At 41.8% G+C, this 24,207-nt stretch overlaps 1 protein-coding gene and 1 non-coding gene across 8 annotated transcripts in view; both read left to right on the top strand.

The window, feature by feature from the left end:
• LOC105485681 (kinesin family member 24) overlaps nucleotides 1-24,207 on the top strand; it is a 77,059-nt gene that overhangs the window by 45,224 nt on the left and 7,628 nt on the right. For 6 of the 7 annotated variants that reach the window (XM_011748039.3, XM_011748040.3, XM_011748037.3 and 3 more), the window contains 3 exons: nucleotides 12,730-12,851; nucleotides 14,612-14,717; nucleotides 21,107-21,178. In XM_011748039.3, the coding sequence (XP_011746341.2) occupies nucleotides 12,730-12,851; nucleotides 14,612-14,717; nucleotides 21,107-21,178 (300 nt within the window). The remainder of the gene's footprint in view (nucleotides 1-12,729; nucleotides 12,852-14,611; nucleotides 14,718-21,106; nucleotides 21,179-24,207) is intronic. The other variant, XM_011748038.3, reaches the window with a different exon arrangement.
• Nucleotides 2,436-2,619, top strand: LOC112427410 (U2 spliceosomal RNA). Its single transcript, XR_003018950.1, has one exon. It is a non-coding gene; the product is annotated as a U2 spliceosomal RNA (small nuclear RNA).

Here is a 24,207-nt window from a genome sequence, read left to right as displayed (position 1 = left end):
TAAAAGTCATACTTATCATTAAATTTAAATATTACAGAAATATGTAATACTTATTAAATTTAAACATTACAGGATAGTAAAGGCACCTCTAACTTACTATACATACCCCATTTCCCCTGTTCCCCACTGAGCTATCCACTGTCCACAGTAAAATATTTAATTTTTTTTCCTGTTCTGGGCATTTATTAATGTAAGTACAAATAGATTTCTGATGAACCTTCCTTTAATGCAGTGTTCCTCAACCCTGGCTTTACATTAGATTGTTTGGAGCCTTTTTTCCCTTACTTAAAAAATGATTTGGCTGGGCGTGGTGGCTCACGCCTGTAATCCCAGCACTTTGGGAGGCCGAGGCAGGTGGATCACGAGGTCAGGAGATCGAGACCATCCTGGCTAACACGGTGAAACTCCGTCTCTACTAAAAATACAAAAAATTAGCCGGGCGTGGTGGCAGGTGCCTATAGTCCCAGCTACTCGGGAGGCTGAGGCAGGAGAATGGCATGAACCTGGTAGGTGGAGCTTGCAGTGAGCCAAGATCACGCCACTGCACTCCAGTCTGGGAGACACAGCGAGACTACGTCTCAAAAAAAAAAAAAAAAAAAAAAGATTTAACCTCTTTTATTGTGAAAAATAGCATTATACGGAAAAATGCATAAAACCTAAGTATGTCCAGTGTAAAGAAACAAGCACCCTTGTAATCAGTTACTCAGATCAAGAAATAGAACATTGTAGCACGCTACAAACCCCCCGTGTGACTTTCCAATAACACCCCCCTATTATCCTGATTTTTGTGCTAATCACTTTCTTGTTATTTGTTATAGTTTTACCACCTATGTATTTATCCCCAAACCATCTAACTTAGTTTTCATCTGTTTTTGAACTTTGCATGAGTAGAACTGCACTGTGTATTTTTTGGTGTTTTGTTTCTTTTGCTAAATGTTATGCTTTTCAGTTCCATTTAGGTTTTTGCATTTGGTTCTAGTTTTCTTCATTTTTATTTGCTATAGAGTGTTTTATCATAGGAATATACCACAATTTATTTATCTATTCTCTTGTTAATAAACAACTGGGGTTGTTTCTATTTTAGAGTTATTTGGAACATTGCAGCTGTGAGTGTGCTTATACCTGTGAGTGTGCTTATACATGTATTTCTGTACAGAGCACATGGGTTCTCTAGGATATATACCTAGTTGTGAAATGATTAGGTCAGATGATATGCTTTTTTTTTCTTTTTTTTTCCTGGAGACAGGGTCTTGCTCTATCCAGCCCAGGCTGGAGTCCAGTGGTGTGAACGCATGGCTCACTGCAGCCTTGACCTCCTGGGCTCAAGCAATCCTCCTACCTCAGCTTCCCAAGTAGCTAGGACCACAAGCATATGCCACCACACTTGGCTAATATTTTTATTCTTTGTAGAGACAGGGTCCTGTCATGTTGCCCAGGCTGGTCTCAAGCTCCTTGGCTCAAGCAATCCTCTCACCTCAGCCTCCCAAAGTGTTGGGATGACAGGCACAGTGGCCCATATTTTCAGCTACACTAAATGCTGCCAACTGTTTCCCAGAGTGGTGTGTATTCGTACAAGCAGTATACAGGCAATCCCGTTGCTCTTCATCCTGCAGACACTTTCAATTGATAGATATTTTGAATTTTTGCCAGTCTGTACGTGTTTAATTATATTTTATTGTGGTTTTAATTTGCATTTCCCTGATTAAGAATAAAATTGAATATTTTCTCATATTTTTAACTTGTAATTTGGAGTTCCTCTTTTGGGAATGCCAGTTTGGGTCTTTTCCTCATCTTGAGTTATCTGTCTTTTCCTTCCAATTTGTATATTCTGGATATGAGTCTTGTTGGTTATTTGTATGATAAGCATGTTGTCTCATTCTGTGACTTGTTTTCCCAGTTTCATCATAATGTCTTTTAATGCTTGCTTGTGTTCTCCTCAGGTCAATTAAATCAGAATCCTTCAGGAGTGGGGCCCGGGTGTGGGTATTCTTATTATTTTAAATTAAAATGTAGTTCATATACCATAACATTCACCTTTTTAAAAGTGTATGATCCACTGGGTTTCTTAATATAATTTTCTTATTGAAATATAATTCAGATACCATAATATTCATTCTTTTTTTATTTTTTATTTTTGAGACAGGGTCTCACTCCTGTTACCCAGGCTGGAGTGCAGTGGCGTGATTTCGGCTCACTGCAGCCTCAACCTCCCTGAGCTCAGGTGATCCTTCCCACCTCAGTCTCCTGAGTAGCTGGGACTACAGGTGTGTGCCACCACACCCGGCTAATTTTTTTGATATTTTTAGTAGAAATGGGGTTTCGCCATGTTGCACAGGCTGGTCTCAATCTCCTGGACACAAGCAATCCTCTCACCTCGACCTCCCAAAGTGCTAGGATTACAGGCATGAGCCACCGCGTCCAGCCATAGTATTCTTTTTTTTTTTAGACCAGTGGATCAGAATAGAAAATATAGTATCTTTTCTCAGCAGTTTAGCATGTTCTATTCAAGGACAACCTATTAAATGAATTTTTGGAACAGGGAGATGGAGTAGGAGCTTGCTGTGTCCACTCCATGCATTGACTTGGTATTGCAAGACCTCCAGGAATGGTACATCCTCCCTGAGGGATTTTTTTTAAAGTATACAATTCAGTGATTTTTTTAAAGTATATTGGTGAAGTTATGCAACCATTGCCACTATCTAATTCCAGAAAACTTTTATCACCCCAAAATGAACTAATGCTAACTCCATTAGCAGTTACTCCCTATTTCTCCTGCCCCCAGTGCCTGGCAACCACTAATTTCTATCTCTGTGGATTTGCCAATTCTGCCCATATCATATAAACAGAATTATACAATATGCAACCTTTTGTCTCTGGCTCCTTTCACTTAGTTTATTTTCAGAGTTCATTCATGTTACAGCATGTATCAGGACTTCATTCCTTTTAGTGGCTGAATAATATTACATTGTTTGGATACCTCATTTTATTTATCCATTCGTCAGTTGATAGACATTTGGGTTGTTTCCACTTTTTGGTCATTATGAATAATGTTTCTGTGAACATTCATGTACAAAGGTTTTTGTGTGGACACATGTGTTCCATTTTCTTGGGTGTGTGCCTAGGAGTGAAATTGCTGGGCCATGCTTTTTTTTAGGAAATGCCACACTGTTTCCCAAAGTGATTTTGCCATTTTACACTCCCACCAGCAGTATAAGGATGGGTATTACTTTAAAAACTCCCCAGGTGATTCTAACATGCAGCCATTGCAGTCATTCTTCTAGTACATCCAACAAGCCTGGCTAGAGTAAAAGGGAAAGGACTAGAAGGATAGACCGGGCACTTGACAAGACTTAGCTTAGTATAGCTTCATGGTACACTCCTCCAGGGAGAAGTGTCTGAGTCTTCAAGCTTAAGGGACCAGGGAAAGCAGTCAGGTTTGGCATTGTAGAAGTGCCTCCAACGAATGCCAAAGTTCAAAACTCTCTAGCTGATTCTACTCTTGTTCTTTCCTGCCTTCCTTTTCACTGTGTTCTAATAATAATTGCAAATGTTTAGTGAGCACTATCTACCAAATGACTTGTTAGAGGTTTTTGCAAATATTACCCCACTTAATCATCACAAAATCAAGGTAAATATTGTAAACTTCTCTAAGAGATGAAAATACTGAGGTTAAAATCAAGTGATAACCCAGAATCACATAGCTAACAACTGGTAGAGCAAGATTTCAGCTTGGATTGATCTCACTCTGAAGCTCTTTTCACTATATTATACTACCTATAATGTATAATTGGAAATAAGTTTTTCTTAAGAAATTAAGAGAGACCGGGTGTGGTGGCTCACGCCTGTAATTCCAGCACTTTGGGAGGCTGAGGCTGGAAGATCATTTGAGGTCAGGAGTTTGAAACCAGCCTGGCCAACATGGTGAAACCCCACCTCTACTAAAAATACGAAAATGAGCTGGGTGTGGTGGTGGGTGCCTGTAATCCCAGCTACTTGGGAGGCTGAGGCAGGAGAATTACTTGAGCCTGGAAGGCGGAGGTTGCAGTGACCAGAGATCACGCCACTGCACTCCAGCCCCGGCAACAGAGTGAGACTCCGTCTCAAGAAAAAAAAGAAGAGAAGAGAAAAGACACTGACTGAATTAATTCATACATCGATAACAATGTCTTCTGTTATCATTTGCTTAAAATTAGGTGTTTAAAGGACTGTTTAATCTTCAAATAACAGGGTTTGTGGAAAATTTTGTTATTGCTTTTTCAAAATTAATACTTGGGACTTGGGTGTGTGCAGTGGCATAGTGGCCCATCATTGGTATAGATCTTTTTATAAGTTTCTTTTTCCTGAAACAAATACTTTAGGTAAATTTTGCTTAAGGGATGAGACTTCACATTTGCGTTATTAGATTCCTGGGTCCTGGGATCCAAAACCTGAGCATAGCGCCCAAGTGTGTCTGTTTTAGAGGGTCACCTAAGAGCCTCTTTCTAGTGATTGCAAAGGTAGGCACAGAACGAAAGTGTGTGGGACATGCTGAAGGGCTGCCCCAGAGCTGTGACCATTCTCCCCAGAGCTTCCTCTGCTGTGGAGTCCTAAGGAAATTGTTTCTCATACTCTGTTCCCTGTGGTCCTCTTGCCCCTACCTCCAGCCAGTCCCACATTTGGCCAGGAGTATCAGGTGAGTCTGGTCCTCAGGATTCCTTTGTCACTGAAAATTAGACCAATTAAAGGGGAAAGAAGCAAACACTAGGAAGAAGACTCTTCATTGCCTTTAGGCCGTAAATGCTGGCAGTCTGGTGTTGAGTCAACCCCTCCATCCTGAAGAGTTTATGGCACTATTCTATTCTAAAGTATGGTTCCTAAGAAAAGCAGAAAAAAAGTTCCTTGTTAGTCAACATATTATCGCCATTGATACCCTCAGTCTGCAGTACATATGGGGTTGTACAAGGAGGAAGCCAGCTGAGATCAAGGTGGAAAGTTTATATAATTTATGGATACCTGACACAGTTATCCTCATAAATAAACATTTATTGACTTGAAACAACAGCACTTGCTAACTCAGGTGTCACATTACTCTCAGGTGTCACTGTTCATACTCGCTCAGGTATCACCCATGTGTTTGCTCAAGTGTCACCCTCAAGTGTCATCTTGGAGTGTTACCCTCTCAAATCACCCTCAGGATTACTCAGGCATGGCCTGCCTGCACAACTGGTAGCTTCATTATTCACATGGGATTGTCCTTCCTCCAGGAAGTTTCTCCTTCCAAGTGTATTTGATTTCTTGCCAACGCAGGCCCCAGAACTTCCTGCCTTTACAGAAGACTCACTGATTCATCACATTTCCCAGATTTGGAATCGAGATTTTGTCAGACAATGGGCATTTTTTCAGTTTTAGAGATTCATTGTTTTTTTAAGTCATTCCTATACCCATTTTATATAGTCAGAAGTATTCATTCCTAGGAATTTTGATAAACTTGTTTCATGTTTTATCATTGCCTTAGCTGTAATGGGCAGTCAGTTACAGCGCCATGTATCCCTGAGCATATCCTTTACCTGTCTGAGCGTGAAACATATAGATATTGATAGATGATTGGGTTGGATGATGGGGAGAAGGAAGTAAGATAACATACATAAAATTTATAGTATGATACTGGCTCAACTTTCCACATGTATTATTCTTATTAAGTCCCTGAATGATGTTTCCCAGCACTGCTACAGTTTTTTTTTGTTGTTTTTTTTTTTGTGTTTTTTGAGACAGAGTCTCACTCTGTCACATAGGCAGGAGTGCAGTGGTGCAATCACGGCTCACTGGAGCCTCAACCTCCTGGGCTCAAACGATCCTCCCACTTCAGCCTTCTGAGTAGCTAGGACCACAGGTGTGCACCACCACACCTGGCTAATTTTTTTAAAAAATTTTTGTAGATGTTGCCCAGATTGGTCTTGAACTTCTGGGCTCAAGTGATCCTCTACCTCAGCCTCCCAAAGTGCTGGGATTACAGGTGTGAGCCACCACACCAGGCCCAGTTTTCATTACTTCCTATTGTAGCAGATTCCCATTTTACTATTCACATATGTTCTCTCTAGAGAACTTAGATTTAGAAACTTGCCCAACAGAGTTTAGTTAGGGAAGGAGTTTGAGAAGGAGGAGGCAGTGAGAGGAAAAGGGGGCCTAGTAGTTTTAAAGGTGATTGCATTAATTTTGCTCACCTCCTAGACTTGCATTTCCCCCAAATAGATTCTCTCTTTCTCTTATCTGCTTCCTTCCTTTTCTTTTTTTTTTTTTTTTTTTTTTTTTTTGGTTTGCACTGGGGAGCCCATGATATTTCATGTTGATCTCTAAAGCTATATTTTTCCATGAAACTCTGATTGTTTCACATTTATGAAAAAAAGAAATAGTTTAAGTTTTAGAAGTTTAAACAAAGATGTTAGTTCTTTAGTGTCTTTTCTTTCTGTTTTGTTTTTGAGACGAAATTTTGCTCTCTTGTCCAGGCTGGAGTGCAGTGACATGATCTGGACTCACCGCAACCTCTGCCTCCCAGGTTCAAGGGATTCTCCTGCCTCAGCCTCCTGAGTAGCTGGGATTATAGGTGCCCACTACCCACACCTGGCTAATTTTTGTATTTTTAGTAGAGATGGAGTTTTACCATGTTGGTCTCTAACGCCCGACCTCAGGTGATCCACCTGCCTCAGCCTCCCTAAGTGCTGGGATTACAGGCATGAGCTACTGTGCCCGGCCCCTTTAGTATCTTTTCAAAAATTAATGTTTATTGAGAAGTTGCCATGTGCCAGTTGTGGTACTAAGCGCTTTAGTTATGTATTATCTTTTTTTTTAGCCTTAATAACCTAGGTAATTCCTATTCTATTCTATTTTATTTTATTTTTGAGACAGAGTCTAGCTCTGTGGCCCAGGCTGGAGTGCAGTGGCGTGATCTTGGCTCACTGCAACCTCCGCCTTCTGAGTTGAAGCTATTCTCCTGCCTCAGCCTCCCAAGTAGCTGAGATTACAGGCGCAGGCCACCATGCCTGGCTAATATTTGTTTGTTTTTGAGATAGAGTCTCCCTTTGTAGCCCAGGTGGGAGTGCAGTGGTGTGATATCAACTCACTGCAACCCCCGCCTCCTGGGTTCAAGTGATTATCCTGCCTCAGCCTCCCGAGTAACTGGGGTTACAGGCGCATGCCATCACACCTAATATTTTTGTATTTTTAGTAGACATGGGGTTTCACCAGGTTGGCCAGGCTGGTCTCGAACTCCTGACCTCAGGTGATCCACCCACCTCAGCCTCCCAAAGTGCTGGGATTACAGATGTGAGCCACTGTGCCCAGCCAATTTTTGTATTTTTAATAGAGATGGGGTTTCGCCGTGTTGGCAAGGCTGGTGTGAAAGTCCTGACCTCAGGTGATCTGTCCTTCTCGGCCTCCTGGAGTGCTGGGAGTATAGGTGTGAGCCACTGTGCCCGGCCATAATTCCCATTTTATAGATAAGAAACTGAGACCCTTAAAAGTTAAGTGATTTGCAGTAGTCTACACAACCACATGGTAGAGCTGGCATGTGAACCCTGGCAACCTGACTCCAGATTTCACCATTTTAACTGCTATACTTCAGTTGTATATGGCATTTACAAAAATGTGATGACTTTGATATTCACAGACTGCCTCATTTTTACTCTTCATAGCTCAGGTGCATTGTTACATAGTTTCTGGAAGGCATGACTATAGCAGGCTGTTATTGGAAAAAATTGGACCAAGGACCAGAAATTCCTCATGCCTTCTCTAAAATATATTTAACCAGGAAAGGGCATCTCAACATGTTAGGTCTCTGAGATGCACTTAGAGATACCCAGTACATTATGGTGTACAAGATGCAGTGAAAACCCAAGTTCAAAAGTCTGTAACACAGTCTCAGAAGCCAATCTTTTTTGACACTCTTGAGGAAGAACCACAGGGCCACCCTTTGCATTTCCTGTTCATATCCACATTTCCTTGCGAAGTATGGCCTTGAGGCCTCTCTGAGTTCTCACTGGGTCTCATTGGACTAGCATTATTAGTAACATCATTACTCACATGTAGAAGAGGATATCTGCCTTCTATTCCTGGCCTGACCATATTCTACCTATGTGACCTTGTATAAGTCACTTAGCTTCTCTGTGTTCCTTTCCTTATTAGTCAGACATATTGCTTTTACAAATGTAAAGGTTTAAGACCTCCCCTGTCTTTTCATAGGATTTGTAAATGACCAAAAAAAAAAAAAAAAAAAAAAAGCTGTAAGAAATCTAAAACTCTAAAAGGAAATACACCAGAATTTTATAATCACTGGAATTATGAGAGATAGATATTTTCTTCTTTATCCTCTTCCTATATTTTCCAAGTTTTCCACATTGTTTGTCTTTCCTAATGAGGAAAAAAAGTTTGAAAAAGGAACAATACCAATCTGATGATCCATCAGCATTGCATCCCATCCTGTGTAAACATGAAGTGAAAGGGACAGGGAGAAGCCAGGGCCAGAAGGTGCATTTAAACTGGATGGTTTGGTCACAGTGCTGGCCTTAAGTGTCTTACCCAGCGTCTGAGCTTAGTTAGCAGTGCTTTTTTCTCAGCACTTGCCATATCCAGTATAAGAGATTACCACTGTAACTCCCATGATTTCATTAGCATAAAGGTGGTATCCATATAGTTGATGATCTAGCTTTATAAATTAGCAGATTCTTCTCTTTACAAAAGGATTCATCATATTGTCTCTTTAAATTTTTAGCAAACTTTTTACAAAATTGGTGTATTTAAGTATGATTCTGAATTTTGATTTTATATCTCACATACAGATAATCTTTAGAAACATACTATTGCTTAGATCATGGAAAAAATATTTTTAGTTAATTAAATTTCTAAAAAGCAACTGCTACTTGTTAAGATATTTTGTATCTTATTGTTGAAGTTTGGCTCTGTCTACTTTTGGATTCTTAATTTGGAAACTGTGACTATGTTCAATATGATATAAATTAAAATGGTGAGAGATTGAGAAAAAATGAAATAGAACTTTATTATTCTTTTTTTCCCCCCCAAGGCTGGAATGCAATGGCGTGATCTCAGCTCACTGCAACCTCCGCCTCCTGGGTTCAAGCAATTCTACTGCCTCAGCCTCCCAAGTAGCTGGGATTACAGGCATGCACCACAACACCCGGGTAATTTTTGTGTTTTTAGTAGAGACAGGGTTTCACCATGTTGGCCAGGCTTATTCGAACTCCTGACCTCAAGTGATCCGCCCGCCTCGGCCTCCCAAAGTGCTAGGATTACAGGTGTGACCCACCACACCCGGCTCTTATTCTTTATTTGCTCTGTCGCCCAGGCTGGGGTGCAATGGTGTGATCTCAGCTCACTGCAACCTCCGCCTCCTGGGTTCAAGCAATTCTCCTGCCTCAGCCTTCTGAGTAGCTGGGATTACAGGTGTGTGCCACCATGCCTGGCTAATTTTTTTATTTTTAGTAGAGATGGGGTTTCACCCTGTAGGCCAGGCTGATCTCAAACACCTGCACTAAAGTGATCCACCCGCGTTAGCCTCCCAAAGTGCTGGATTATGGGTGTGAGCTACCATGCCCAGCCTATAAAATATTGTTGACTATAATCATCCTGTTGTATTGTCAAATAGTAGGTCTTATTCATTATTTCTTTTTTGTGTGTACCTATTAACTACCCCCACATCCCCACTACCCTTCCCAGCCCCTGTGGTAACCATCCTTCTAGTATCTATGTCCATGAGTTCAATTTCTTTGATTTTTTAGATCACACACATGAGAACATGTGATGTTTGTCTTTCTGTGCCTGGCTTATTTCACTTAACATAATGATCTCCTGTTCCGTCCATGTTGTTGCAAATGACAGGCTCTCATTCTTTTTCATGGCTGAATAGGTACTCCATTGTGTACGAGCACCACATTTTCTTTATCCATTCATCGCTTGATGGACACTAGGTTGCTTCCAAATCTTGGCTGTTGTGCACAGTGCTGCAACAGACATGGGAGTGCAGATCTTGTTTATGTTTTACTTTCTGGGACATATCCTTAACTTACAACTCCAAAAAAAAAAAAAAAAACTTACAACCTTTTATTTTATTTAATTAATTTATTTTTCCCCCTGAACCTGAGAGTAGGTGATTATTTTTAAGAGATGAGACTTTTGTCCCCTAGGCTGGAGTGCAGCTTACTGCCTCAGCCTCCTGTCTGGGACTACAGGTGTTCACCACCACGCCCAGCTAATTTTTGTAGAGATGGGGGTCTCACTGTTTGCCCAGGCTGGTCTTGAATTCCTGAGCTCAAGTGATCCTCCTGCCTCAGCCTCCCAAAGTGTTGGGATTAAAGGCATGAGCCACCATGGCCAGCCTGTATCTTACTACCTTTTAAAATGCAGTTTTTCGCGGTGGCTCACGCCTGTAATCCCAGCACTTTGGGAGGCCGAGGCGGGCGGATCACAAGGTCAGGAGATCGAGACCACGGTGAAACCCCGTCTCTACTAAAAAAAAAAAAATACAAAAAATTAGCCGGGCGCAGTGGCGGGCGCCTGTAGTCCCAGCTACTCGGGAGGCTGAGGCAGGAGAATGGCGTGAATCCAGGAGGCGGAGCTTGCAGTGAGCTGAGATCGCGCCACTGCACTCCAGCCTGGGCGACAGAGCGAGACTCCGTCTCAAAAAATAAATAAATAAATAAAATGCAGTTTTTACTTTATCATATTTTAAATTTCCAAGTGCTTTTTCTATTCCCTCTTTTGGTTTGGTGTTTTCATGCTGGTGGCTTTGGCTTTCTATTCACGTGTATGTATGAGGCATTAAAAAAATAACAGTCACAAAGTTTGTGTGTCAGAGGTGTGCTTGTTGATCATTAAGCTTCACTATAGGTTGAAAGTTAATTGGTTTTGCCGGGGAAGTCCCCAAAATGTAAACATATGTAGGGCTTGGAAGTGAGGGTTTCTCCAGAGAATTCTGGCTGAGGACTAATGTTGGGGAACGCTGGTGTGTTGCTTTTACTTAATCCTTGTTTAAGTTCTTTCACTTGACTCTGCCCCACACTGTGCCTGGTGCTTAGTCCTTTTTGGTCTCTGGTTCCCATTTTCTGGAGACTATACCTTCTGCCTCCTGCACAGGGTGGGGATGAATGGGGAATGTTTCACCGAGGGCTTTACTGCTCTGATCACTGACTGTGTGTATCTGCCTTATCCCAGTATTACCTGGTGTTTCCAGAGTCTGAGCCCCTCTTAGGGGTCCTAATGGGTTGATAGACTGACTCCCCCCTTTCCTACTTACTTACTTTATAACTTCATTGCTGGCAATTATCATCCCTTCATTATCTTTCCACACTCTAAAATTTCATTGAAATATATCACACCTGTAATCCCAGCATTTTGGGAGGCCGAGGTGGGAGGATTGCTTGAGCCCAGGACTTCAAGATCAGCCTGGGCAGCATAGTGAGACCCCATCTGATTTTTTATTAAAAAAAAAAAAAAGAAAAAATGTATTGTCCACTGCTACCCCCTTTTCTTTTACTGGCTTTAAAGGTGAATATAGTTTTAAATTTTTATTTTAAAATTTTTATTTATTTATTTATTTATTTGAGACAGGGTCTTGCTCTGTAATCACGGCTCACTGCAGCCTCAACCTCCTGGACTCGAGTGATCCTCCTGCCTCAGTCTTCTGAGAAGCTGGGATTACAGGCGTGAGCCACCGTGCCCGGCCCAAGTAATGTTTTTAAAGTTTCTTGTGGCCGGGTACAGTGGCTCATGCCCGTAATCCTACCACTTTGAGGGACTAAGGAGAGAGGACTGTTGGAGCTCAGGAGTTCAAGACCATCCTGGGCAACATAGTAAGACAATATCTCTACAAAAAATTTAAAAAATTAGCCAGGTGTGGTGGTGCACACCTATAATTCCAGCTACTCAGGAGGCTGAGCCAGGAGTACCTCTCAAACCCAGGAGGTCATGGCTGCAGTGAGCTATGATCACACCACTGCACTCCAGCCTGGGTGACAGAGCAAGCCCCTATTTCAAAAAAAATTTGTTTTGCCTTTTTCATTCTCAGTAACTAACACTCATACCCCTGTCCAAAATAAGGGCAGCATGTTCTTAAATGACTGTGTTTTCAGTGGCTGCAGGCCAATCCTGAGACTTCACATCCCCTGCCCCATTCCATTATGGCTAGAAGGACTCCTGTTAGTCTTTACTACCAGTCTAGGGTGAGTGAGGATTAGTCTCAAGGGAAATCATGGGCTCGTGGTAATCACAGTAACTCATCACTTCCATATTTCTACATCGGACCTGGCCTCCTTTATTACTGCATCCTGGTAGAACAGGTGGATGTGATTAGTCATTCTATAATGCACATTTATGTCCTTTGCCTCAGTTACTAAGATAGATGGGTATTATGAGACCCTGCTTTGGAGCCAAGTTATGCCCTGGGGATTTTAGTTAGGCTAAATCCATCAAAGATACTAAAAAGAGTGTATGAGATCAAGAAGTAAATTAGCTCTTGAGCTATGGAACGTTCTCCCACAAGATTAGTATTTCACATTGTTTTCATTGTCATTGGGTACTTACTAGGTATAATTTAGTGTTTGAGCGGTTTTCCACCTGGACAGAAGAAACTGCAGTGCACTGACACAATTGTATGTCTGCTGTTTACTGCTCTTAGTCAATTCTTAGCAGCCAGAGGGTTTTGTTTACTCCTTGGGGAAGTCATCCTATGGATTTTATTTTCAGGTGATCTTAAAGGGCAGCAAGGAGCGCAGCACTGGGGCCACTGGAGTTAATGCAGACTCTTCCCGCTCCCATGCCATCATCCAAATTCAGATCAAAGATTCAGCCAAGAGGACATTTGGCAGGTAAGCTGGAAATATCAGGGAGTTACATTGTCTGCCTTCCCTTTAATGTGACTTTGAAGTATGTTTTCTCAACAATAGGATACCCTGCCACCATGGAGTTCTTCATTGCAGGGATACAGAGTAGAGTTGTTAGCCCTGAAATAAATCATTGTACTAACGTGTCATCAGTTGATTAACCATGAAGTAATGACCTATTGTTGGTCAACCCTAAGTTATTAAAAGGGACATTGATTGCTTGTAACATGAAACACAGTTTCAGCAGAGAAACAGTAGGGAATGCATCTTAGAGAGCTTAGATGCCAAAAAAGGTGGGAGGAGAAGATTAATCCATTCTTCTCGAAAGAAGCCATAAGACAATTGGATACATTCATTGCTTCTCTGGTGCTCTCCTAGCAAATAATCTGCCACGCTGATGGATGAGCCTATTTCATCTCTGAGTAATGAGTGTTTTTCTTTTCTTTTCTTTTCTTTTCTTTTTTTTTTTTTTTTGCTGGATTGCTGTCCACAAAAGTTTTCTATGTAATTACCTAAGTGGTTACTTAAGTGATTAGCATTGTGGTCATTTAGCCTTTTGGGAAGAATGTTTTATTAATTTTAGTCATACTTTCTCATAAATAAAACCAATAGACATGTTTGAGTGGACAGTACCAGCATCAACTGACAGATCAGAATCTTGTGATACTCTTGGAAAGCTGACAGTCATGTTTGTTTGTTTGTATGTAAGGTAGGGTTTCGCTGGGCTTAAGCAGTCCTCATGCCTCAGCCTCCTGTGTAGCTGGGACTACAGGTGTGGACCACCACACCTAGCTATTTTTTTTTTTTAAGAGACAGGATGGATGTGAGGGCGATCTGGCTGCGACATCTGTCACCCCATCGATCTCCAGGGTTGAAACAGGGTCTCTCTATTTTGCCCAGGCTGGTCTTGAACGCCTAGACTCAAGAGCCTGGCAACAGAGTGGGGCTCCGTCTCAAAAAAAAAAAATTGTAAAAATTAACTGGTAAGCTGATGGTGGCTGACACCTGTAATCTCAGCACTTTGGGAGGGCAAAGTGAGAGGATCTCTTGAGCCTAGTAGTTTGATCAATGGGGTGACAGATGTCACAGCCAGATTGCCTTCATATCCACCCCGTCTCTTAAAAAAAAAAAAAATAGCTGGGTGTGGTGGTCCACACCTGTAGTCCCAAGTACTCAGCCTACCAGCTAATTTTTACAATTTTTTTTTTCTTGAGAAGGAGTCTCACTCTGTCGCGAGGCTGGAGTGCAGTGGCGTGATCTTGGCTCACTGCAACCTCAGCCTCTCAGGTTCAAGTGATTCTCCTGCCTCAGCCTCCCTAGTGGCTGGGACTACAGGCATGCACCACCACGCCCAGCTAATTTTTGTATTTTTAGTAGAGATGGGGTTTCACCATGTTGGCCAGGAAGGTCTTGATCTCTTGGCCTCGTGATCCACCCGCCTCAGCCTCCCAAAATGCTGGGATTACAGGCGTGAGCCGCCACGCCCGGCCAGTTTTTTAAATTTTTTAAGAGATGGGGTCTTGCTGTGTTGCTCAGGCTGGTCTAGAACTCCTGGCCTCAAGCAGTCCTCCACCTCAGCCTCCCAAGTAGCTGGGTTTATAGGTGTGAGCCACCATACCCAGCTCAGTAATGTCTTTTCTTTCCCAAGGATGGGCCAATGTTAATTTTTTCCAGAGGTCACAGAATGCTGACTGATACAAAAATAAAGCTTAACAGAAGTCACTCCTCCTGTGTCTTTTTTCTAGGATCTCTTTTATTGACTTGGCTGGCAGTGAAAGAGCAGCAGATGCAAGGGACTCAGATAGACAGACAAAGATGGAAGGTGCTGAAATAAATCAGAGTCTCCTGGCTGTAAGTTGTTCAAAATCTTTAATCTAAAAATCCTTCTTGAAAGACTTTGCCCATTACATATAGGCAGAGTGGATGAATGTAGGGTGGAATCAGGAAAGCAACTGCCCTGTTCTTATGTGATAATGGAATGCCAGGGTTGGAGACGGAGGGCTGACCAGACAGACTCTCACAATTCTAGGCAACTATTTTCTTCTCTCCTTGTCTTCTTTTCCCCTGGTCAATACATGCCAATTAGGAACAGAGGTATTTCTGCAGTTGCTGAACGGTTAACTCTGTTAAGCTTTCTCTCTTTCCCCAAGCTTTAAAATTATATTAATTTTTCAAACATAGAAAAGTAGAACAAATAGTATAATGATCTCCCATATACCTGTCAGATTCAACAGTTACCAACATATGAAAAATCTAATCAACCCCTTCCCTCCCCGAGTTAGATTATTTTAAAGAAAGTCCAGCTGGGCGCGGTGGCTCACACCTATAATCCCAGCACTTTGGGAGGCCGAGGCAGGTGGATAACTTGAGGTCAGGAGTTCGAGACGAGACTAGCCAACATGGTGAAACTCTGTCTCTACTAAAAATACAAAAGTTAGCTGGGCATGGTGCCGGGCGCCTGTAATCCCAGCTACCCAGGAGGCTGAGGCAAGAGAATCGCTTGAACCCAGGAGGCGGAGGTTGCAGTGAGCCGAGATTGTGCCATTGCACCCCAGCCTGGTGCAATGAGACAGAGTGGGACTCAGTCTCAAAAAAAAAAAAAAAAAGAAAGAAAATCCTAGTCATCATGTCATTTATTCCGTAAATACTGTATATATATCTGGGCTGGGCACGGTGGCTTACACCTGTAATCCCAACACTTTCGGAGGCTGAGGAGGGTGGATCACTTCAGGTAGATCAGCCTGGCCAACATGGTGAAACCTTGTCTCTACTAAAAATACCAAAAATTAGTTGGGCATGGTGGCAGGCTCTTACAACCCCAGCCATTTGGGAGGCTGTGGCAGGAAAATCTCTTGAACCCAGGAGGTGGAGGTTGCAGTGAGCCAAGATCATGCCACTGCACTCCAGCCTGGGCAACAACAGAGCAAGACTCCATCTCAAAAAAAAAAATTTTTTTTAATATATCTCAAAGAGATACTCTTACTTTTTAATGTAGCCGTAATGACATTATCATACCTAAAGAAGTAATTCTTTATTATCCGGTAAGTATTATAATTCCTCTAATTGTTCCATAAATGTCTTTTTATAGTTAACTTGTTCAAATCAAGATGCAAATAAAATCCTATGTGAGTTCTTACTCCCCCTTTCATTTTTTCTATATCAGTGTATTGGTTGAAGAAAACTGGGTCACTTGTCCAGTAAGATTTACCACATTCTGTACTTGGCCACCTGCATCCTTGTGTTGATGTTTAACATGTTACTCATTATCCTTTATGTTTCCTGTCAGGTGGCTAGACTCTATAGCCGTATTGTTCACTATGGTAGCCACCAGCCACATGTGGCAACTGAGCACTTGAAATGTGGATGGTCTAAATTAAGATATGCTCTAAATGTAAAATACACACTAGATTTTGATTACCAAAAAAGCTTGTAGAATATCTCATTTATTTTTTTCATACTGACTGCATGCTGAAATAATATTTTGGATATACTGAGTTAAATAAAATATATAATTAACATTAATTTGTTTCTTTTTCTTTTCTTTTTTTTTTTTTTGAGACGGAGTCTTGCTCTGCCGCCAAGGCTGGAGTGCGGTGGCGCAATCTCGGCTCACTGCAAGCTCCACCTCCTGGGTTCACGCCATTCTCCTGCCTCAGCCTCCCGAGTAGTTGGGACTACAGGCGCCCGCCACCACACCCGGCTAATTTTTTGTTTTTTTTTTTTTTTTAGTAGAGACGGAGTTTCACCGTGTTAGACATGATGGTCTCAATCTTCTGACCTTGTGATCCGCCTGTCTCAGCCTCCCAAAGTGCTGAGATTACAGGCATGAGCCACCGCGCCCGGCCTCTTTTTCTTTTTTAAAAAAAGATATGACTATTAGAAATTTAGAATTACGTATGTGGTTTGCATTTGTGGCTCATGTATTTCTGTTGGGACAGTCCTGAATTACAGATGTGATCAGATTTAGGTTCTGTATTTTTTGGCAAAAACTATTCATAGGTAGTTCTTAGATTTTTTATAGCAATACATTAGGAGATAGAGACTATCTGGTTGTCTCTCTTTGTGATTTTAAGATTGAAAAGAGATTCAAGTGTTGTCAGCCTAATTCCTCTATCATAAAGTTTCCTTTCAGCCTTTACTTTTTATTTTATTTATTTTTACTTTTTTCCCCCTTAGCCTCTGTTAAGGACATTCAGCTGTTTTTAATCTAAGAATTTTGTCAGCCATTGAAGAATCTCATCTATATCTATTATTTCATTAAGTGTTCCAGAATGATGATATTCTAATTCTAATATTCGTCTGTACGTATTAGCTGAAAAGAAGAATTTTCCCTCAGCTATCTGATTATCCTGACATATAGTTTGTAGTGGAAGCAAGATGATTCTTTAATTTATTCACCACTTTTCAGAATGAGTTGGTGGTCATGTTACCTAAACATAACATGAGTTTGTTTTGTTGTTGTTGTTTACCTCTTTTGTATTATTATGAACTCATTGAAATCATTATATATTTTTTTGCTGCTTAAATTCAACATATTTAGCCAATAGGAGCTCTTTTAAGAATGTTCCTGTGTCTTTTTGGCACAACTCTACTCGTTCTTGATAGCGTCCTGACTTTCTGATATAAGAGCCTATGTTCTAGGCTCATTTTATACATTTCCCTCCCCAGACCTTGAATCAGCCGTTTCTTCAATGAGTCTTGGTTTCTTTTTCTTTCTTTCCTTCTTTCTTTTCTTTTCCTTTTTTTTTTTTTTTTTTTTTTTTGTTGAGATGGAGTCTCACATTGTCGCCCAGGCTGGAGTGCAGTGGCACGATCTTGGCTCACTGCAACCTCTGCCTGCTAGCTTCAAGCAATTCTCCTGCCTCAGCCTCCCGAGTAGCTGGGATTACAGGCACCTGCCACCACAACCAGCTAATTTTTTGTATTTTTAGTAGAGACAGGGTTTCACCATGATGGCCACGCTGGTCTTGAACTCGTGAACTCATGATTTGCCCGCTTTGGTCTCCCAAAGTGCTGGGATTACAGGCATGAGCCACCACACCCGGTCGAGCCTTGTTTTTTTTTGAGAAGGAAATGGTATTTAGAGACTTCAGTTTGTGTGCTAGGGGTGCTTATCACTACTGTGTTAGTCCTTGCTTCTGGGCCTTTTCAGTGGACAGAGCTAATAAATAAGGTGTTATTTTTTGTTTTGAAAGAGAAAAACATATGTGGGATTTATAGTAATAAATCAGTTTAAGATTGCAGGCCAGGCTCAGTGGCTCACACATCTAATCCCAGCACTTTGGGAGGTCAAGGTGGACAGATCATTTGAGCCCAGGAATTTGAGACCAGCTTGAGCAACATAATGAGACCCCATGTCTGCAAAAAACTTAAAAATTAGCTGGGCATGGTGGCACACGCCTGTAGTCACAGCTACTCGGGAGGCTGAAGTGGGAGGATTGCTTGAGCCCAGGAGGTTGAGGCTACAGTGAGCCATGATTGCACCACTGCACTCCAACCTAGGCAACAAAGCAAGACCCTGACTCAGAAAATAAACTTACCTCATCTGAAGAAAGCCAATGAATAATAATATTTAAAAAATAAAATTACAGGGTTTTTATTTAATTTCTATAAATGTGTATTTGTCTCTTTTTTCTCCTATGCTAGAAATCTTAGTTCCTAACAACATTTATTTGTTCTACTTTAATATATATATTTCAAAATAATGATAATATTATTTATAATATGATTAATTCAGTTCAAGATTTTTATCACAATTTTCTTTTTGATTGGGTTGTATCCCACTAAGGATGTACAGTCATAATATTATGCTGTCAAATCACTTGAAATAATTCTTCTCTGTGTGTTTAAGCCTACCAGTTTCATAGCGTTAGGTTAATTTGTTTGGTTTTGGTTTTAAGAATTGCCTTATTTATTTTGATTTAACCTTATTTTGTAATTATTTTAAAACATTTATGTCAGGAGCTGTGGCTCACACCTGTAATCCCAGCATTTTGGGAGGCCAAGGAAGGAGGATCACTTGAGCCCAGGAGTTCAAGACCAGCCTGGGCATCATAGGGAGACCCCGTCTCTACAAAACATTTACAAATTAGCTGGGTGTGGTGGTGCGCATCTATAACCCCAGCTACTTGGGAGGCTGAGGCGAGAGGATCACTTGAGCCCAGGTATTCAAGGCAGCAGTGAGCTGTGATTGTGCTACTGCACTCCAGCCTGAGATACAAAGTGAGACCCCATCTCTTAAACAAACAAACAAAAAGCAAAAAAATTTACGTGGTTTTAAAGTAAAAATTGTAAAATAAGCCACATTCAAAGAAGTATAGTTTCCATCCCTGTACTCTCAACCTTGTTACCTTCCTCCCCTTGTAAAATCATTTTTCTTCTGTCTATGTATGTTTGCACTCACCCCTTTTCTTAGAAAAATGCTAACATACTCTGAGCACTGTTTTGCACTTTGCTTTTGTCACTTCATGGCATCCTCGAGATCACTCCATGGCTGTACATAGAGCTCTTTCTCATTCCTTTTTCCAGCTGTATATGCTGCCTTGTGCCGCTCCACATTATTTACTTCTTTTTGATCAGAACTGAAGTCTCCAGCTAGGTACATTCTTTCCAGACCTCACGAGGGATAAGTTGGGAGGGTGAGAGAGGGAGCCAAACTTTTTTTATTTTAAAAAAAAAAAAAAAGCTTGTAAGCCACACTTGAATTTAAGTCTGTGAGGGGCAGGGTTTGATTACTTGTTCATCCCCAGTGGAGAATCTTCTCAGTGCTAAAGCTGGGGAATACTGGATAGATTTTTAATAGAAGAGGAAATTTCCTCACACCTGTTTATAGCCTGCAGCTTCTTGGATAGTGGTAGGGCAGTTGCGGGCATCTATGGCTGCTGCTAAGAACAGCCATAGCATACTCTGGAGGCAAACTACCTGTTCTTGGTGGCACTTCCAAGGGATTGCTTCCACCTTCTTCCCTCTTTTTTTTTTTTTTTTTTTTTTGAGACAGAGTCTCCCTCTGTCGCCCAGGCTGGAGTGCAGTGGCATGATCTCAGCTCACTGCAACCTCTAATTCCTGGGTTCAAGCTTTTCTCCTTTCTCAGCCTCCTGAGTAACTGGGATTACAGGCACATGCCACCATGCCTGGCTAATTGTGTGTGTGTGTGTGTGTGTGTGTGTGTGTGTATTTTTAGTAGAGACGGGGTTTCACCATGTTGGCCAAGCTGGTCTCAATCTCCTGACCTCAAATAATCTGCCCGCCTTGGCCTCCCATAGTGCTGGGATTACAGGCTTGAGCCACTGCACCCAGCTCCTTTCCTTTTATTTTACTGTCTTTTAGCCTAGATGCATCACTCAGAAATAGAAGGTCTCTCCTCCTTCATCTTGCCCCCTGCAGCCCCACCACTGTGTTCCGATGGGAGTGTTTCCCCTGGACGTCCACATACTCAGATCTCTGCTGTCCTCATCATGCCCAGTGAGCGCTTCTCACTGAGGGTGTACACCCAGGAGCAAGTCACATTCCTTTGCCTTTGGGCCACAGACCCTGCTGTTTTTAAATGAAGGGTTTGACTGGACGTGTGTGGTCAAAGTGCTGGTTGTAATCCCAGCACTCTGGGAGGCTGAGGCAGGAGGATCATTTGAGACCAGCCTGGGCAATATACAGAGACCCCATCTCTACAAAAAAAATTAAGAAAAAAATAAATAAAATGAGGGGGTAGGCCTAGGTGATTTCTCAGTTTCCTTCTAGCTCTGACTCTAGAATTTCTCCTACCCCATTCAGATAGTTTATGTCTGCATCTATACTTGAATCTACACCAACAGGTGTGCATGTGTGAGCAGGGAGCGGGGAAGTGGATGTAGATATTTTGTCTATTTAAGTGTATCAACAGTTGGAAAGAATGTGAGGAGAGAAAGGGAGCCAGCAAGCCAGAACTACCACCACATGAGCTTGAACTCTAGGACCTGAGGGTAGGTCCCAGCGTCTGTCTGTTCCCTGCCATCAACTCAGGGCCAATCCTAGGATCCCAGCCTCTAAGCCGGGAGGCCTTCAGCTAGGCAGCACAGGATGGTGTTTCCCAATCTAGCTTGGTTTCTCTTGTTGAATGGAAACTACAGGCCATTTTGACTTCCTTTTGGAGGATTGTCTGAGTGTGGTTTATTGAAGAAAAACAAGCTTCTTGTGGAGGTGGCATCAGATCTATTACTCTCCCTTTGCACATGACACTTGATGTGCTTATTCTCCCCCTTTGCAGCTGAAAGAATGTATCCGAGCACTGGATCAGGAACACACCCATACTCCCTTCAGGCAAAGCAAACTAACTCAGGTAAAGTGAAATGTGAGCCTTGAGTTTGTTCTGATTCATTCATTTCTTCCTTATTTCATATATTTGTTCATTCAGTTGAGCATCCACTGTCAGTAAGACATGATGCTGGGCATAGTGGGGAAAAGAGAAGGAGAGGAGTCACATTCCTTCCAGGAACTCTGTCTACAAATTGAGTATCATTAATCTAAGGATCTGAAATCTGAAATGCTTCAAAAATCAAAACTTTTTGTTGTTGTTGTTGTTGTTTTTGAGACAGGATCTTGCTCTGTCACCCAGGCTGGAATGCAGTGGTGTGATCTTTGCTCACTGTGGTCTCTGCCTCCCAGGCTCAAGCAGTCCTCCCACCTCAGCCTCCCGGGTAGCTGGGACTACAGGTGCATGCAATCATGCCTGGCTTTTTTTTTTTTTTTTTTGTAGAGACAGGGTTTCACCATGTTGCCTAGGCTGGCCTCGAACTCCTGAGCTCAAACGATCCGCCTGCCTCAGCCTTCCAAAGTGCTGGGATTACAGGTGTAAGCCACTATGCCTGGCCAAAATTAAAAACTTTTTGAGTGTCATGATGCTCAAAGGATTTCAGATTTTTGGGTTAGGGATGTTCAACCAGAAGTATAATGCAAATATTCCAAAATCTGAAAAAAAAAAAAAATCTGAAATCCAAAGCACTTTTCTTCCCAAGCATTTCAGAGAAGGGATACTCAGCCTGTTATAGGACTTTAGGAAGGGGCAGACTCAGGCAGAAAAGTCTGCAGTATGGGCGGCAGGGGTTCCTTGGGGACAGCAGCGCTGTTCTGGTCACCACCTTTCTGTTTATTTCCAGTGTATGGTAACTCTGGGCAGGGCACAGTGGCTCATGTCTGTAATCCCAGCACTTTGGGAAGCCGAGGCAAGAGGATTGCTTGAGCTGAGGAGTTCCAAACCAGCCCGAACAACCTTGCTACAAAAAAATTTAAAAATTAGCCGGGTGTGGTGGCTCGTGCCTGTGGTCCCAGCTGCTTGGGAGGCTGAGGCAGGAGGATTACTCGAGCCCAGAAGGTTGAGGCTGCAGTGAATTGTGATCATGCCACTGCACTCCAGCCTGGGTCCAAAAGAGACCTCATCTTAGAAAAGAAAATGTTGAATTAGTGGAGTCTCTAAGCCTTTGCATTGAATAGGGTGGTGTAGCCGTACTTGATACTTTCTTGGCTCTAAGACTTAGACCAATGTTTTGGCACAAAAAAATAATGGCTTCAGGCAGTTAAAATGAATGAGTTAGATTTTCTACATGTACTGATAGGAAAGATGACCAAGATCTTTTGTGATGTGAAAAAAGCAAGCTGTAGAACAAGGTAATAATGTGGTTGCCTATGTGATTTCTACTATTACATAGCCACACAGGAAAAAACGTTTAAAAAGATGCAGAAGAAACAGCATTGGATCTATTTGGAAGTAACAATGGGAATAAAGGTGAAACTGCAACTTTTCATTTAAAAGATCATGTGCCGTATGACCACTTTTTGTTTTTATCATTTTTAAAATGTGTGACAAGGAGAAAAACACTACACAAAAAAATTACATAAATGTTAACTATGATTATTCTTAGTGGAACAAATAGGGTTTTTGTTTTGTTTTGTTTTTCTGTCATGAAAATGTGCCTCTTTATTAACAGAAAACTCCAGTAGATGTTAAATCAGTATTCATGATGTCTGTGGAAGAGTGGCATGGGAGGGTGTACCTAGGTATAAACAGCTGTGAAGACAGTTGTGGGTGTCCTGGGTTCTTTTTTGCCTTGTGTCCTGTGCACAGTGGAGAACAGACAAGGTAGAGGGATATCTAGGAGAAGATCTTTTTGTATGCTGCAGGATGAAGCCAGCCCTGCACATGGGCAGAGTTTTATTCTGTGCAGCTAGGGTAGTGGCTCCACAGGACCTGGGCAGAACCTGTAAGAATATAGTTCCTTACCCATCACAGTTGGTGATCTGTGGGTTAGGTCTTCTCAAACATGATTTTAACCAGGGACCCAGGAACCTGCTTATAGGTGGTTAGTCCTGATTCTGACATTGGCTCTGTTATTTTTTACTTACTTACTTACTTATTTATTTATGAGAGGGAGTCTCGCTCTGTCACCCAGGCCAGAGTGCAGTGGTGTGATCTTGGCTCACTGCAACCTCCACCTCCTGGGTTCAAGCGATTCTCCTGCCTCAAGCCCCTGGAGTAACTGGGACTACAGGTGTGTGCCACCATGCCTCACTAATTTTTGTATTTTTAGTAGAGACGGGATTTCGCCATGTTAGCCAGGCTGGTCTTGAACTCCTGACCTCAGCTGATCTGCCTGCCTTGGCCTCCCAAAGTGCTAGGATTATAGGCATGAGCCACTGTACCCAGCCAGCTCTGTTATTTTTTAAGACAAGTTCCCCATTCCCAGAAAATGTGTTTCTTTTTAATTAAAACATAAGAATTCCAATTCTACATACAAGTGTAAAGAAGAAAGTAAAACATAACTTAAAGTCCCAGACCTCAGTGATAACCACACACTGCTATGTTAATGAACTTCCTTCTAGTCATCTCTCCGCCTGTGTAGCCTCATATGGATCCGCTTACGGAGTTATGGGATCATACACCTTTTTCCCTTGAAGATATAAGCTTTAGATATCTTTCTGTGTTCCTGAGTACAGGTATAATCATTTTTAATGGTTTTATTATATTCAGTGTATAATTATTTAGTTTGTTACCTGTTTATAGATACCTAGATTTTTACTAAATATTACTATTATAAATAATGTAATGAATATCATACATACCTTTTTTGGTCAATTGAGCAATTATCTCCATAGGATAAAGTCCTAGAAGTGTGATTGCCAAACCAAGAGTATACATACTTTTTCCTGGTTTTGTTTTTTTTTGTTGTTGTTGTTGTTGTTGTTGTTGTTTTGGAGATAGGTTCTTGCTATGTTGCCCAGGCTAGTCTTGAACTCCTGGGCTCAAGCGATCCTTCTGCCTCAGCCTTCTGAGTAACTGGGACTACAGGTGAGTGCCACCGTGCCTGGCTTCTT

The sequence above is a fragment of the Macaca nemestrina genome, chromosome 14 (assembly GCF_043159975.1).
Source record: "Macaca nemestrina isolate mMacNem1 chromosome 14, mMacNem.hap1, whole genome shotgun sequence".
NCBI classification, from domain to species: domain Eukaryota; kingdom Metazoa; phylum Chordata; class Mammalia; order Primates; family Cercopithecidae; genus Macaca; species Macaca nemestrina.
Note: the sequence above shows the minus strand (reverse complement) of the source record. Positions and strands in the feature narration are given on the sequence as shown.